Here is a 16,696-nt window from a genome sequence, read left to right as displayed (position 1 = left end):
TATAACTGTTGAAGTTAAGCCGGCATCACAAACCCGCCGCTCGGGAATGCCAGTGAACGCTCCGTCCTTCCGACTTCCCGCCCCCTGTTCATACATAAATTAGGACGGCGCCACACCGGGGGATCAGTTCTGTGTTTAAGCGGCGGACTGTCCTGGTCCGATTCTATGGCAACATATCCCTGCGGGTTAATTGTATCCTGGGGGACGTGTGCCCATCATGGCAGCAGCAGACAGGGGTAATTATAGCCGGCTTCCTCAGGGGTTGCCATCGCGCACAGCACACAACAACTGGTTCCAAAAACGCCAGCTGGTGTGCCGTCGAGGTCTTAAAATGGACCGATCGAAAATGGATAACAATTATTTACTTTGCAAAAAAAAAAAAAAAAAAAAAAAAAACACCACCTCCAGACACACTGCGTGCTGTCGGTGTTATCTGTCCAGCTTCTCCCACGTCAAAGAGGCTCAATCCCCGCTACTTCTGCCAATGGAAGTTAGCCCATGTGAAAATGATGCCAAGGCCATTAAAATGCAAATTCTCCCTAGGATCCATGTTGAAGTTATGGACACTGCAACGGGCGCTACCTACACTGATAACACCCTTGTAACCTGGCCCGGCTTTGCAGGGAAGTTTATTTAATGACTGAACATGGCAGGGGCATTACTGCAATGAGGCCCAATTGTTTACAAGTTCACTACAACAGGCCCATAATCCAGCAATGCAATGCGTCAGTAAAAATATTTTTCAAAGCTTTAGTCTGTTGTTCACACAAAGTTCACAGTCCGCGTCGGTGGGAATAGCATATGCAAAGTAACCGAAGGGGACGGTCTGCATTATAGCACTGCTGTTGAAAAACCAGAAAGCAGAGAACAACCACAGGGCCTGCCCTTCAACTTAGTTTATTTAAATAACTGAGGTTTACATGACATTCCAGTGAAACATGTGAGCGGTACTAATATATTCATACTTTTCTGGGAGATATTTAAAGCGTCAAGGCCTCTGTGTTGGAAGCAAAATAACTTAAGTACTGAAATGCATGCTGGGGATATCAAAGCCTTAAGACCTCTTTCACTTACAGAAATGCATCTCAGAACAGCACAAATGGAGTTATACAATTTTATTTGATTTGAAGGGATCCAAGGTTATAATAACTTATAATAACAGCTTAAAATGAAGTGTGGTAGAAGTGTTGTTTGAGGAGGCTACCGTGGCAGAAAACTGGCTCGTATCTTGAGGTGAATCATGACGTTCAGAAGTGCTCTCTTACATAGGCAGAAACGCTTGGGCTGAGCTACACAAGATTACCGTGCATTATCACAAAAATACCCCCTGATGCTTCCATGGCAACAAGTGAGGTGGCCTAGATTGCAGACAATCTGCAGTGCAGCTGAGCGTTCATTAATCACATAAGACTCAAGTCCCAGACCAAAGAGAAAGTTAGGAAAATTACTAGGCTTCCTTCTACTTCTCAGCACAATAATGAAGTACCAAAATGAGGGATCTCTGTGGTTTTTCTAGGAACAAACTCAACAATGAAATGCTTTTCCTAGGTTTTTTCATTTGTTACTGTTGCTGTGGAGGGTCTTTTTTTTAATCAATTCGTAGAACAATTTGAACTGGAAATGGGTTTATGTAACAGTAAGTTGAATGGTACTAAACAGCACACTGTACATTATTTCGCCTTGATGTCCCCCTAATCTGCATCACTGAAAATTTTTTTTAATGTTTTTGTATGGTTGTGCACACTAACAGAGATTAATTTGTGTGTCTGTCTAAATAAAGTGTTATACACTGTCTTCTTTATCTGTGCATGTGTGTCATTCCCATGTTTAAAGAAAGGCATTCTGTGACTTGTATTTTCTTGTCTTAATATTCACTTTTCCCCTTTAAGCAAGCCCATTTTGGAATCACCAATTGTACACAACAGTAGTATTTTATACAGTAGTATAGTAGCAGTATAGTATACAGCAGTAGACAGTACCTCATCTCACTGCGACAACTTCTGCACTTGCACAAAAGTGCCAGGCACCACAAATGCAGTCCTCTGCTTATTGGAGGATAGTCACTACTCTGGTGACATCATCTGAGTAACCTGCAGGCACCTGACAACCTGCAGGGTGTCTGAGAGCAGCGGGCTGAGCAACCCCTGCCAACATACACACCTTTATCCCCACTGGAAGGAAGGCAATGTGTTCTGCCTCCGGGTTCCCGGTCATCGTCGGCCGACGACATGGCTGTGACTCAACTGGCCGAGCTACCCGCGAACAGTCTTAATATTCCTGATTAAATGTGCAATGTCACCTCAAAACGATGCCTTTAATGGTGCTTGCTGTGTTTACATTTTCATATAATCCCCGCTGTGAGTCTTACTCAAAGTGAATGATTCACCAGCCCTGGCAGGCGGAGAAATTTTCTCGAGTTTGATAAAACACATGCTCTCTCCTTTGTGTCAGCACATTTCAGTTTTACTGGAACCAACTCACCAGTCTCCAGCGAAACACATTTGTTGGAGCTACCTAGCAATATTCAGTGTTTCACTGCAAAGATCAAAATGTAACATCTGTAAAATGATTTCTGATTTAACAGAATGTTTCTGTTTCGACAAGTTAATTCAATGGGTACAATAAGTCATTTAAATACAATGGATATACAATTGGATAATTATTAGTTATCTAACAAATTACTTGTCGGATAAGGCTCCCAGATAATTACCTGAAATTACTTCACAAGGCAATGCAAGTAGTGAAAACAGCACACAAGCATGCAGAAAACTTCTTCCTTAGAGCTGTCATCGAGAGTAAAGTTACGCGGGAGGAGGAGAGAAGATCTGAATGCTGTCATTCTCCCATGACAGGCCTACGCTTTTGGTGTGCCTACAGGCCTACACGCTACGCTAATGTAGGGACACTTTTAAAACAAACAGGAATTCATTACTAGTTATGATGTATGTAAAATGACAATTAACCAGCATCCCACTGCAAATAAAGGTGTTACATCTACGTGCTTTTCCTATATGAGCAAGACTTCTTAACACACAATATCAACAGTAACTAGGCTCATCAATTCAAAGAAATGGACAGCAAATACTTGTGCTATTCAGAACACCTACAAACAATATAAACATTAACATTACCAGGGGGGCGTTTCACATGGAGATGATGTTGCAGGGGAGTGGTTTAGGAGACTAAACCCCAACTTAACCCCAAGGGGAATGACTGGGGACTGCAAGTCAATCAGAATCACTAAAATACAACTTCTTAAACATTACCATTCAGCCTCAGAATCAGTCGAACACAACTTCTTAAGAACCAACAGGAAAAACCAGCTGCAAGATGTTCGTGCCAGACTTGGAATCAAACGGCCAACTCTGAAGCCACAACACAAGAAATCGTATGAATTTGTAAAACGGCATCCAAATTGGGTTTTTGTGGTCAGACAAAACAAAAATTGATCAGTTAGTATGGTCGAAAATTAACACTGCAGAAAAATGATCAAAAGCACACATCCAAGTCAAGAAACAGACTCTTATGTGAACACAACATCAAAGTTTGGACTGGCCATTGCAATTTCCAGATCTAAGGAAACAGAACATCCTGTCTGAGTTATGCCTGAACCTATTACAACTCTACTAAACATCTTTCAGTGCCATCAACATGAAATGAAACACATTAAAATATGCATACAAGTTAAAAAGATATAAAAATATCTTACATATATAAATATTACCTATATATATTCAATTAAAATGGAAACATTACAGGGCTTGTCATAGACCTCTTTCTAAGTGGCATGCATTTTTTTAAGCACCCAAAATGTGCCTATCATGTCAGGTTCAATTTCCACTAGCAAATTATTTACTACTCAAGTAAAACTCCAGCAGCAGTTGCCTGGTAGAACTTTCTCTCCTCTCCCGTCTCTTATCACACCACTCAAGACACCACTCACACATGAACTGCCACACGCAGACTCACCATTCCAGCATGTTCAATGCCACACAGATTCCAAAATGGAAGATGGGCGCAGGGTGAGCCTGGTAGGGCTCTGCTGCTAATCCCTGCCCAGCATGTAGGGCAACGCACTCCTCCGCCGAGTAAATCAGGAAGACGGCAGCGCGATCGTTTAACAACGCTCTGACGTTTCCACTGAATGCTGGTCTCTTCCTGTGCAAACCAGAATCTGCTGATGTGCAGGGTTGAATTGGGCAGCAATTTGTCACTGCCACTGACTGACGTGCCAGGCCTGCCTGTTCCCGCTAAGTTCGCCCCTGCCTTTCAAAACCGCTCGGCACGTTGTCTTTTCTGCTTTCCAACTCTGGTGTCTTACCCTCCGCTTCCTGTGGTCACGACGCAGTAGGAATGACCAGACGCGTGTGGACAGAAGGACTTGGCGACTGAAGTGATGACTGCATATGTCTGTAGCCGATTTTCTGCATTCACTGGGCACAGCAAGCTCAGCACTGCGACTGAAAATGGCTCCAGAACAACTTGAGGACTGAATCTGGTAAGAACCCACCAAAATAAACGCAAGATGAGGAAATGAATCTCAAGATGAAATTTTACATAACTGCGAAGGTAGGTATTTTCACTTTGTTTCAAGGGGTCAACGGGAAGGACGCAGCGACTATGTTGAGGAGCAGTACTACGGTGCATACTGTATTTGAATACCGATGTAAACTGTCACTGATTACACTTTTGACAGAAAGTGAAAATGGCAGATAGTGTGCAGTTAATAACATCTATGAAGAACAAAAAACAAGCTCACTTCTCACTTCACATATCTATTCTTTTGTGCTGGAAGTCTGGATAAGAGCGCCTGCTAAATCAATGTAATGTAATGAATGTGATGCAAACTATCCTGGCACTACCAGTATGTTAGAACATCTAGAAAAGCAAACAAAACAACAAAAACCCTCAGTTGTTCAGCAACATCCAAGAGAGAAGATGTATGGAGAAATGTGCATGGTAGAATCTCCCTCGCTTCAATTAACTCACCGCTTCATTTCTAAAATCTATAGCTAGCAGGAAATGGTTATCTACCTCAAACCTCACAGCTAAAAGCACACAAAAATTATGCCAATATTCACAACTTCGTAGCATTTGTGTTAGCTCCTCAGTGACAGGCTTGTGCAATGTTGGAGCAGTTTCTGTAGCCCGTGTAGAATGCTTTGTACCATTCGAAAGAGAGAAAGAAACATCAGCATGGATTTGGTATAGCTACATAAACAACACGCAAAATAATATTCTTTCACCATTGAAGTTAACTGCCAAAAATGACTGACTTGTTTGACCCAATGAGAGTTTAATTTTTGACACCACTACATAACTGTACATCCTTTTGCAATAGTTTTAACATTACTTTACTTGGCTGGTGGTGTTAGGACACACTGACCTAGAATGCTATTTTGTAACACAGCAGTAACTGCTAGCTACAATTTCATTATCTGAAAATAATATAATCTGTTATGAAATGATTCTCAGAGCCTGTGTAATCCAAGGAAGTCATAAAAAGTTTTGTTCAGGGAGAACAACTATTTTTTATTTACAGACAACAGCTATTAGAAAGAGAAAGGGAAAGCAAGGGACAACTCAGACACAATTTGGTAAATATCACAACTGGGAGAAAAAGGGGAACAATGTTATTTTCCATTACTGAATAAAACCTGTCACGGTCTGAGTAAGGAAATCTGTGGTTGGATATGGTCTTTAATGTTTCCTTCTGGAATACAATACCAGCGTTGATGTTGAAATTCCGAATGAAGCTCCATGGGTCACAGGGAAACATTATTTCAACCCTACTGTATACTTGTATATGGATGGTTTGACAATAAAAATCTCTCTTGACTTGACTCTTGAAATATGCAGGAACATACGCTTGTTTAAATTAGTGTAGCGCTTAAGATAAATTATATTTAGCTAATAAGTCATTTAATCCAATGAATAGGAACATTTTTTCATACCTCTGTTTTGGGTTTAACTGCATACAGGTTAATTGCGTACAGGTAGTCCAATTTCAACAGTAAGTGACTAGATGACTCACTAATGCTATCTGCACTCACAATGCAGCTGAATCCCATTATGTCACATTATTTTTACTCAGCCTTAACAGTGACTCACTACATTACACCTCCACTGTGCTTCTGCATGTAATCAGCACCACTGCCTGCCATATTTGTTTTGTGGTCTCTCCACAACAGGAAAAAGCATAAAATGCCAGAATCAAAATCTTTCCCACTTTCATGAGCTAGTGAACAAACACACTGGTGAAGGGACCACACTAATTTATTAGCAAACATACAATGTAAGTGGGGGTAGGCAGCACCAAAAAAAATTCAACTCCACACAATCCAGGGCGGGCAGCACTTGAGCAGCTCAGCAGCTGAAACTCAATCAGCTGAAACACTAACCACCATATTGGGTGGCATCACGCAGAGACCATGTCAGAGCACCCGTCAATCTGCCCAGATTGTGATGACCACATCCTGCCTCTTTAGGAGGGGGAAAAAAACTACCATGCCCAAGGGCCACAGACAGGTAAAACAAGACTCTCTTCCTACAACTGAAGTAAGTCAAAATGGCCCACTGCAGAATAATCAATGCTTCCTATTACTTTCATGCAAGAAAGGGGCCTGCAATTAATGAGACAGTGTGCTGTTTGTTTTTCCCTAGAGTTGGCTTATTTTGCCCTCTCAGAAGATACTGAACACCTAAAACTGTGAATATGACCTTTACGGGAGCTAATTAACAAGCATTTGAAATATTGATCACATAATGAATTACCACTGTCCAGGTAAAATATCTGAAACACTGAGAGCTTAGTATTCCTCACACTCAATTAGTTTCCAACTTGCATGAAACCAGCTGCAGTTCAGAGCTGGAAATCAGTATCGGATCAGATCAGTAGTGTTGGTACATTACCTTGACAGTGATATTTGTGCCTATAGAGGTATTGAACTGGATATGACTTACTGGCCACTAAGAGGACTTTCAGAAAAACACAAGGTGAACAAAGTCAGAAAAGGTATCACTTGTTGCAATTGGGACTTGGGCAAAATCCACTGTATGCAGCTCCACACTACTGTATCATCTTATTGCTCCCCTGCTTCCATTTGTTTTGTGCTAGGATCAATCAATCTGAACAAGGCAGATGTCTGGTTTGAGAGGCATGCTGCTGCTGCAAGTAAGCGAGGATGAAAGAACAGCTGACTGGCCTCCACCCAAAGACCGAAGAACCGAGGGGGAAGGGACACGGGACGGAGGATTCTTGCTGGCAGCGGTCAAAGGTCACAGAGTAGGTCACCAATAGAATTAATCACTGGCTACTCCACCCAGAGAAGTTAGACCATAAGCCTACCATCTCCTCCTCTCCTAAAATATCCTTCTCCTGACTTGTCTCTTACTTTCGCAAGCCATGTTCAGGGAGGCACCACGGGGAGGACAAACATGGAAAAGGCAATTTTGCAATAAATTAGCCTAATTAAAACAACAAGCGCTGTTGTGCAGAGCTGAGCACTTTCAGAGGAGGCACAGAATAATTCCCCTACGTACCAGAATCTGTGTCTTACAGAAGTGAACAATTACTATATTTTATGTATATATATTTACACAATTGTTTGCATGTATGTGTGCATTCCTGCACACACACACACACACATACACATAAACACACACACAGTATGGCACAGGATATATTTTGGTAAAGTAAATCTGAATCCTAAATAGAGCAAAACGGTTCGCAAGCAACCAGCAAGCCTCTGTTAGAGTCATGGAGGAAGTGAGAACGGAGTACAAAACTGGTTTTTGGGCTGGAACTTATTCAACTTCACAACTTTGACACATGAGGGATTATGCCTGATTAGCAGCGGAATAGCAGCTGAATGATACATAACATTGACCATTCAAAGACTGCAATGGGGAGGGACGGTCCGTGTGACAACAATGCAACTCAGCATAAACACAGTTTGTTAAATGGGCAAGGAGACCACAGGGAACGGCCATGCAGGGATCCAGGACTCTACAGTGAGCTTTGGGATACCCAGAAACTAGCGTTCAACAGCAAACTGAAAAGGCTGTTCCTAATTAGAACGAAACAGACTACCAGGCTAACATTCTGAATGAACAGTATCAAAGTTAAAAACTACAGCACTGTGCAGCCTTACTAAACATCAAAGGGTATCGCTACCTCCACTCTTTCGAGTCAATGAAAGAGCTGAATCTGTTTACCTGCTGAGGTGGGAGGAGGAAATTAAACAGACACAGAAAGTGTCTCCAAGTTCAATATGATACCAGAACCTGCTGTCATCACCCAATATGAAACAATGTGCTGCTGTATGAGGTATGAGAGGCGACTAGATAGACCACAGATACTGAGTCAAGTACTCACAGGTTCTAAAATTCCTCCTTCAAATATGCCATAATACCCCCACATTGAAATAAAAAAAATCTTGGAGAATGTACCAGTTTTGTGGCAATAACTGACACACCCACAGGACAGTCTTGTGCTGTGATACATCTAGGGAACATGGGGATTTCTATTTACATCTACAGTAAGCCATAAATCTGAAAGAAGCTGGAGTTTTTTTTGGCCAAATCCGCAATACCACAATGCACCACTTGTTGCAGTACTTGACCTGCAACAAAATGAACTCACTTCCCTGTTATCCAGGCAATACTCACAATCCACTCTTCCACTACCAAATCCAATCATCTTAACCTAGCTGTTCATGCTCAGGACACAACAGTTGCCATAGCGTTTTGCCTTTTACAAATACAAGCTCTACACTTGTGTTTTGTTATTTGTGTTTTGATGACTACATTGACCGTAGATGAGATCAGTTTGTTTTTTGTGCCACAGTAGTAGGCACAGCCACCTGTTGGCCAGTTATTAGCATATTGTTATGAATTTATTCTGTCATCTGAACCATTTTAGCTCAGTAATAACTAACATTCTAGTTCTTCCTGCAGTGACTATGAAGCTACAACAAAGAAGTTTACATACAAATATAGATGCTAATGAACAGACTTGATGCTAATAAAAAGGATCAAAATGTCAGTGTCTAACACACAATATTATATTTATGCCACTCATCATAAACAAAATTATCCACTTATGTAGTTTTTCCTATGCTCTGTGGATACCACCTTGTAAGTGTGAACTGTGCTCAGAACTTGCACGTACTAATGGTTATTTGCATTTCACACTTATGACTTCTTCACTCTGTACTCTGTCTTAGTTAAGACTGTCTGTCAATATAAAGGAATACACATTAACAAAATAAATACCAGGAACCCACTTTAGGGAGGTACAAGAATGTTACTCTTGGTTGACATCAAGTGGTCATGAAAAAGCACCAAGTTAGCAGCACATCAATTCCCCTTTCAGCCATAATGGAGAGATCATTTAGTGATGTTGCAGCCATTTAGGCAGTGTGTGACACTGAGTGGATGTATTAAATTGTACTGAATTATGTGCATCCCCTCCTACAACCTCAACTTCTCTCTCAGCTCTGGTCATCATTCAAATAGGCTTGCATAAATCTCTCCCAAAAGGGCAACTTTAATCCTTTATGTATTCTAAATTATTGCCCAGTGTCCCTTCTCCCATCAAACCACAAAATAATTGCAATGGGATGCCTTTAAAGAGCTTTCATTTTTCAGGCTGTACAACAATCAGCTGGACCCAAACTGTCCACGTTCTGAGCTGGTCACTCCAGCAAAAGCCCTCCACTAAGGGCCTGCTGGCCTCCTTTCTGCAAAATCAGCGATGCCTCTAACCCTGTAGAGCTTCCTGGATCTTTCTCACTTTTGATACAGATAATTACTGGACTAGCGTGTCAGACCTGACAACATGTCCGGTGACAAACAAGCTGCTACCTGAGATAATGTGCACACAAAGGCAAGCAATAAAAAGCAGCGGATATTCTACCTGCTAGGTCAGCGCGGTGCTGGCCTTGCTTACGTAAGGAGGAAGCTGATAACAAGCAATGCTCCACCTTATCATACATTCATACATATCTCAGTAAGGTTGACAAGGCTAGCTGATTATCTCTATTCACTGTGTAAATTAACAGCTTACTATTAACTACATGCATGAGTAGCTAGTAAACTTACTGGACACCTACCTAAATGCAGATGAGAAATTTGCACAACAGTTAAGTAAGACAGCATTAAATGTCCACAAATGAACAAAGTCATGTAGTACTGTAACTGCTCATCACTTTGAAAGTGCAGTGTCCTTCATTAATGCATTGTCAGCTGTACCATTATATTAGAATAAGGAAATAAAATGTATCTGAAGTCCAGCAACAAAAGTACATTCATCTTCACATACACACACATGCACGCACACATATATATAGTCTCCTGACCTACAAACATGAGGAGTTCCTCCAGCTGATTCAGGAACCCACAGGACAGCCTCCCTTCCTTCTCTTTGGTGGAAGGAGGCTACCTCATCAAGCAGAAACATAAAAACTGAAAAATGTTCAGCTCAAACAAACAGCAACCACCACATGGTTTAAACCACATTACGCTGGTGTCCTCTCCATTTAAACTGAGTAAATTTCAACATTTTAATAGTTCCTATTGCCGGGTGCAGTAAATAATAGCTGCACATTACCATAAATGTAACCCCTTCAACTGCACTAGTTATTTTATCAGTTTATTGGCCATGTTGATTTAATAATTTCATCTTATTAAAAAAAATTACAGAATTTGGCCTTAAAAACTTGAAAAACTGAACCCATGCTATACTTGATGTGAACGTAAAAATATCATTGTATAGGCTAGTTTACAAGAATATACACATGCACATACACGCTCCATTTGACTTATTTTATGATTTGGATTAATTGCTAGATAAAGGACTAACTAGACATATTTCTACTCTGAAATACAACTCAAGCCAGTTATTTTAGTGTTTGTGAGTATTAAACCCAAAAAATAACTATCCACCTGAACTAGAACTCCTCTCTGCCCAGCCTTCATATGGTGCTCAAGATTATAAAAACATAAGCAATGGAAATTTAAGCTATGGTAGCCAGTGTTAAAAATACTAAAATTAACTTTTTTGGCTCATTGATTATTATTTATTTAAAAAAATACAATAAAACAGCTTGACATAAAAGGTGAACAGAAATACTTGCACTGCAAACAAGAATGACCATACATTGAGCCATGCTGGGGAAATGTTTTACGGAAACTGATAAGACATTTGAGAGAAGTCTCAATGTCACTACACCTCTCAATGCTAACCTACAGTCTAAATCCCAATTTCTCTATGAAAATATTTCAGGTAAATTCTGGATTAAAACATTTGTCTGTGACTAATAGATGGGCATTATTGCTGGTGATGCCTGCCAAAGCTCCAAAGTGTGGCCCAATGGGTTGAAAGTGCAGTATGACTTCTTATTTTTAATGATCTGGGACCCCTATTTAACACATTTGGGAAATTATCTAATGTCCTACTCAGTGCTAGAGGAGGGCATGGAGCGGACTGGTTGCATAGGCTCAATATCCCTTTCAAGCTTGGAAATTTCATGCAGAAAAAGACATTAGGAGACGGCAGGCAGACGTAAAAGTGAACTCAAGAGTAATTAGCAGGTGGCTCTTGCCAGGCTGTGCTGGAATCTGAGTTGAGACCGCCGGAATAGGTCATCTGCTCTGCCTCCTACTGTCCTCTTGAAACGCATAACAGGACATGCAAATGATTACTTCCTTCGCCGACTGGTTCAGCTTTGATTAATTCTGTATTGTGGAGCAATACACTGTCAAGTAATGTCAAGCATTAAAGTACCATCACTCCATGTTCCCATAAAGCTCTGATTAAGCTGTCATTTTTCTGAAAGTTATACCTTGCTTGTCTGACAGTTTATCAAAACAGGAAAAAACTGAACATACACAAAAAAAAATTTAAGTATGGAGATATTTAACATGTAATGTTTAATTTGCTTTCTCAACTGATTTAATTTTCAGGCTTCAGTCTCCTTGTTTCCTAATACAGCTGGAAGTGATGGGTACCTACCTAGCTAATGCAAGACATGATAAATCCCTGCAAAATCTGAATTACGTGTCAGAAAAACTATTGCTAACTACCTACGCATTATTGCAAAACAAAAATAACAGCAAACATTAATAAGCAAGCTAGGTAGCTAGCTAGACAGTGAGATACAGATAGCAATGACTAAAGCTGACTAAAATTACAGACAGCTTTAGCACCATCGCCTTCTACATTACTGGCTTTTTACACAAGGGTATTTTCTCAATAGTAAGGAAAGAGAGGCTTCATTCCCTTGTGGCAAGGACAGTGTTAAATGGAGAGGCTAGGTAAAATCTCAGCTAGACGGTTATATATTCATCCTGGTCATTTCATACCACAACAAGTGAAAAGGTTGCTAAAATCCACCCCAACCCCACCCCCCATCAACTGTTGATCCATATCTTTTTAAATCTGAAATTGAATTACCTATTGTTTTTTGTTTGCCCAGGCCTATTCAATTTACTATTCATATCCACATCAAAACACCAGTATGCTACCAGTCTACCTTCAGGCATGAAAAATAACCAATAAACTTGCAAGAAATCCCAGCAACACTTGGAGAAGTAATTAAAAAAAAAATTCCACATTTAAGATTTTCCGGTTGATAATAGGGCTGTAAAAAATGTTAAATTAAGTAGATTTTTTATTCATTAGTTAATGAATTAGTTCAACAATCCACCACGTCTTTTTATGTTAGTTGTACAAGTGCATCTGAACATTCAGAGGGATGGTCCCCATTTGTTTACAAAATTTCATCGGGGTTTTCCATTGTAACTTGTTGTCTAGCTAGCATAACATTTCGCATGTTGTAGTACCGGCAAAGTTCTTACTTATCATGGTTGTTTTTGAGGGGTCTAATTCAGCTGTTTGTGTTACTTTCTAGACGCCGTCCAACATTTAGCAGTTTGCACTCCTCTTTGTTATGCTGCTAGCCAGAGATGCGGCTAGCCAGCTGGCTAATGTTATTCATTTGCAAATACACTGAGCAGAGCCACCAGCACAGATCCAGCCTTGTGTGTTTTCATCTGGCATCACGGCTATTTGACAAAACAAACCAGGAACTAGGTGGCTACAGCCGTGCAGGCCCGGAACAGACATGATGTTACAATATTTAACGTCTTTAAAAAAAACAACCAAAAAAAAAACAGTTATATACATTTAGTGGATTTTTCTGACTAATCAGCTTACCACTATAGCCCCAGTCAACAATACATTTTAAACCTGCTGAAAATAAAAGCATCAACATGTTTCAGAAGTGCCCAAGTCAGGGTGGTCTTCAAAATTGGTTGAGGTGGGTTTAGGATAGGTACCCTAAACAAAAGAATCAAAAAGAAATCTTTTTTGCTAGTCAAAAAAAAAGGTTGTTAACGCCAATATAAAATAAACAAGAACAATGTTGTTATATGGTACTGTCAACCAATATTCAATGACAGGAATCAAACTGGAAAAAACAATGAAAATTAATAAAATCTGGCACATCAATCTGCAACAGCCAGATTCACTCTCCCCCAAAAGGCTATTCAGTATGACTTGTAAAAGATCCCGCCCCACCAATTAACAAGTTCCTAAAGTGTAATGTTTAAACAATGAGAGTACTATTTCTCTCCAGTTGTTGCTTCTGCTCAGAACATACTCAGGTGTTTAACCGTTTCATATGCAAACTCTATTTAAGTATGATATTTCATTAAATAGCAAATGACAGAGTTCTCATTTCGTATCCATATCTTTAGACACATGCCATAAACATGTTGTGTCATTCACCAAACTGTTTTGATCTGGACCGTCTACTAAATGGGTGTGTTCTGCATCCCCTACCTTAAGCAATCATTTTCCATTTAGATACTTTATCCTTTCGTGATCTATGCTGCATTTTGTTTCTGATAAAAATTTCTACAGTGGTCTCATTCAGCAGGATGAACAACACATTAACTCTAGTTTTATAATTGGACGACTGGATATACGGACTTTATGATAGCTCCGGCAATAGAACTGCATAACAGTGTTCTTAGCAGGGACGCGTACGAAAGTGCGCCTTGACGTCGAAATAAAAACACGCGTGCACGCATTCCCAAAAATTATACAATTAACTGTAATTACGACAGCGTAAAATTTTCAACTAATTGAAAAGACGAGGTGATCCGCTGCTTCGACACTTCGGTGTATTTACCAATCAATTCACATTTCACTAGACACCAGTAGCTACTTATTTGTACAGGCAGACTACTCCTTTACACAAAACCAACATTTTCCGTACGAAAACTTTTAGGACTGGCAATATTTTCACGAAGATCATCGGTATGTGATATATTGTTGCTAAGTGGATGAGGCTTCAACGCACACAATAATTTCTTATACTAGCCTAACAAATATTTGCAATTTTCGCGGACATTTAGTTGCATGTATTTATAATGTCATTAATGTTAACTAGTTACAAGCTCTTAACCACAGAATGCAATTTATATTATGTTTTCAAAGAACTGCACCACAGGTCACCTATGAAAACTAATCGACGGCGTTGGCAGTCATCCTCGGTCCTCACTTGCGCATTTTTTATTTTTGTGCTGCTCGGCCTTCTAACACCACTTTTCAATGGCAAACTATAAAATAACAGACAGATATATTCATGCACTAAACAAGCAGCTGTCGAACTGGCTAAATGTTTTCCCACCAACTTCTACAAAAGATACAACGTTAACGTAACAATGTCCCAGTTTTAGCCAGCTAGCTGCTGTATCATAACTAAGTTCAACGCATCTAGCGTTACTGCAATCAAGAATTTTTACTAGATAACACACAATACAACATTGTATACTACATAAAGATAATGGTGTATCTCAGTTTGGACGTCTAGGTACAGCTTTTTCAAGACTGAGAAATTCCTATCCAGCTAATAGTTTCAAACTGACTGCTAGCAGGCTAGCTAAATCAAACAGCGTCACAGCTGGAACTGTAGCCAGCCAGCTAGCTTCCAGGTGCTTCTATCTTCAAGCTAACTAGCAGGCTAGCAAGCTAGCCACCTCTCAAACGATTCGTTTCAGCAATGTATTTCTCCGATCGCCTTGAAAGCTTTGCGTTGTCACGGACCTGCTGGATTCTGGCCACTTCGCACACTGTCCGTTTAGAATTTTAAATCGGAAAGTATGTTTGCTTGTGCAACTAAAACTTCATAGATGTGATCAATTAGCTTGCTGGCTGAATTGATTTATTAGCTAGCTCGCTAGCCCATCTACTTACCTTGATCGAGCAGCCATGGTACGCTTTATAAGCCAAATTTAAAGCTGCTTGCCATGGGCTTCTGACAGTCCGTAAATGGATGACCCCTTTTGTTTTCACATCGTTTCCGAGACGAATATCATCGAAATAAATACCTCCACATTTCAAACTATTTTTGATCTCTCCATAGCTTGCCACTTATTGTAGGTTCTTCATCTCAATGCTAGGACAGAGAGGGGTGTTCTATTCAGACAGCCATCCGGGGTTCCGGCTGATTCTAATCTGCTGCCTATGTTAGTAATAAAAACAGATTGGCAGCTAGCAATAAACAAATAGCGAAGACTAAACGAAAAGTAAAATCATGTTCCGCCAGTTTTACAACGACTCGTGCAAATATGTACAGTAAAGTACGTGGCTAACACACCAATTTTTCCAAACTGAGTTTGAAAACAAAGTTTTGTACTGTAGCTAACACCCCTGCAAGTAAAAATGGTACGGTCACTCCGTTCCTATTATGGACATGTTATTCTGTCTAAGCAAGCAAAACTATTGCCGGGCAGCTGGGGTAGTGCAGATCGCTTTACGAATCTATAGAAATGAGTAACGTTGAGCATTCTGTTGCCCTTTCTGCAAAAAAAAAACTAATAACTAAAGCGATGCTGTTTTTACGAATAATGCATAATATCAATCCGGATGGGGCTAATTCTGTGCTTTAATCTGACCACAATGCGCTTTTTGAAAGGTGTTTTTGGCACATCAAATCAATAATTATGTTTAATGTTTCACAGATCTGTTTCTTAACAGATGAAACCCTATTAGTTGTGTTCAAAATGTGTTAATAAGTGGTAAATGATTTGGAGACGTGTATCTGACACAGGTTGGGCACTGTCATTGAAAGGCCTACCCCTTTCACACCAGTAGAAAATAATCCTGGATTTCCAGTGATAAATAAACGTTTTTTGTTCATGCCTTTAACAGTGTGCAACCATGCATGAAGTAATGCATGAACTAATGTTAGCTAATACAATAGCATATTTTTTGCAAAGAAAAAAAGTCACTGTGCATACAAAAGCTTCGAGAGGCGGTCAAGAGAGGTTTGGCCAAAATCAGATGCCAAAGTTACCCACAGCCTTCGTTTCTGTTACGTGTCCCACTTTGATGTGTCCATCTTTTGTCTGTATATGTGCTGTTTGGAGGGTGACCATGAATCCTCTAGGCTTGTAGTAAAATGTTGATAAATATATTCAGCCAGTTTCACTTCTGTCATTGTGCACTAACAGAAAAAGGTGACTTTGACAATGAATATGTTTTGGAGAAAAGACTGTCAGAGATAGGGAAGTAGAAGTTCACTGCATCTATACACATTTCTCATCATATACACTGAATGTGAAAAAAAATGTAATTACTAAGCACAAATGGCTGGCTGGTTCTAAGGGCTATTGGCTGCAGTGG

At 40.1% G+C, this 16,696-nt stretch overlaps 1 protein-coding gene across 1 annotated transcript in view; it reads right to left on the bottom strand.

Moving 5' to 3' along the window:
• aff1 (AF4/FMR2 family, member 1) overlaps nucleotides 1-15,501 on the bottom strand; it is a 49,582-nt gene extending 34,081 nt beyond the window's left edge. Inside the window, exon 1 of the mRNA XM_036528821.1 lies at nucleotides 15,266-15,501. Within this exon, the coding sequence (XP_036384714.1) occupies nucleotides 15,266-15,282 (17 nt within the window). The 5' untranslated portion in view covers nucleotides 15,283-15,501. The remainder of the gene's footprint in view (nucleotides 1-15,265) is intronic.
• Between the last annotated feature and the right edge of the window lie 1,195 nt (nucleotides 15,502-16,696).

Source organism: Megalops cyprinoides, chromosome 5 (genome assembly GCF_013368585.1).
Source record: "Megalops cyprinoides isolate fMegCyp1 chromosome 5, fMegCyp1.pri, whole genome shotgun sequence".
Classification (NCBI taxonomy): domain Eukaryota; kingdom Metazoa; phylum Chordata; class Actinopteri; order Elopiformes; family Megalopidae; genus Megalops; species Megalops cyprinoides.
Note: the sequence above shows the minus strand (reverse complement) of the source record. Positions and strands in the feature narration are given on the sequence as shown.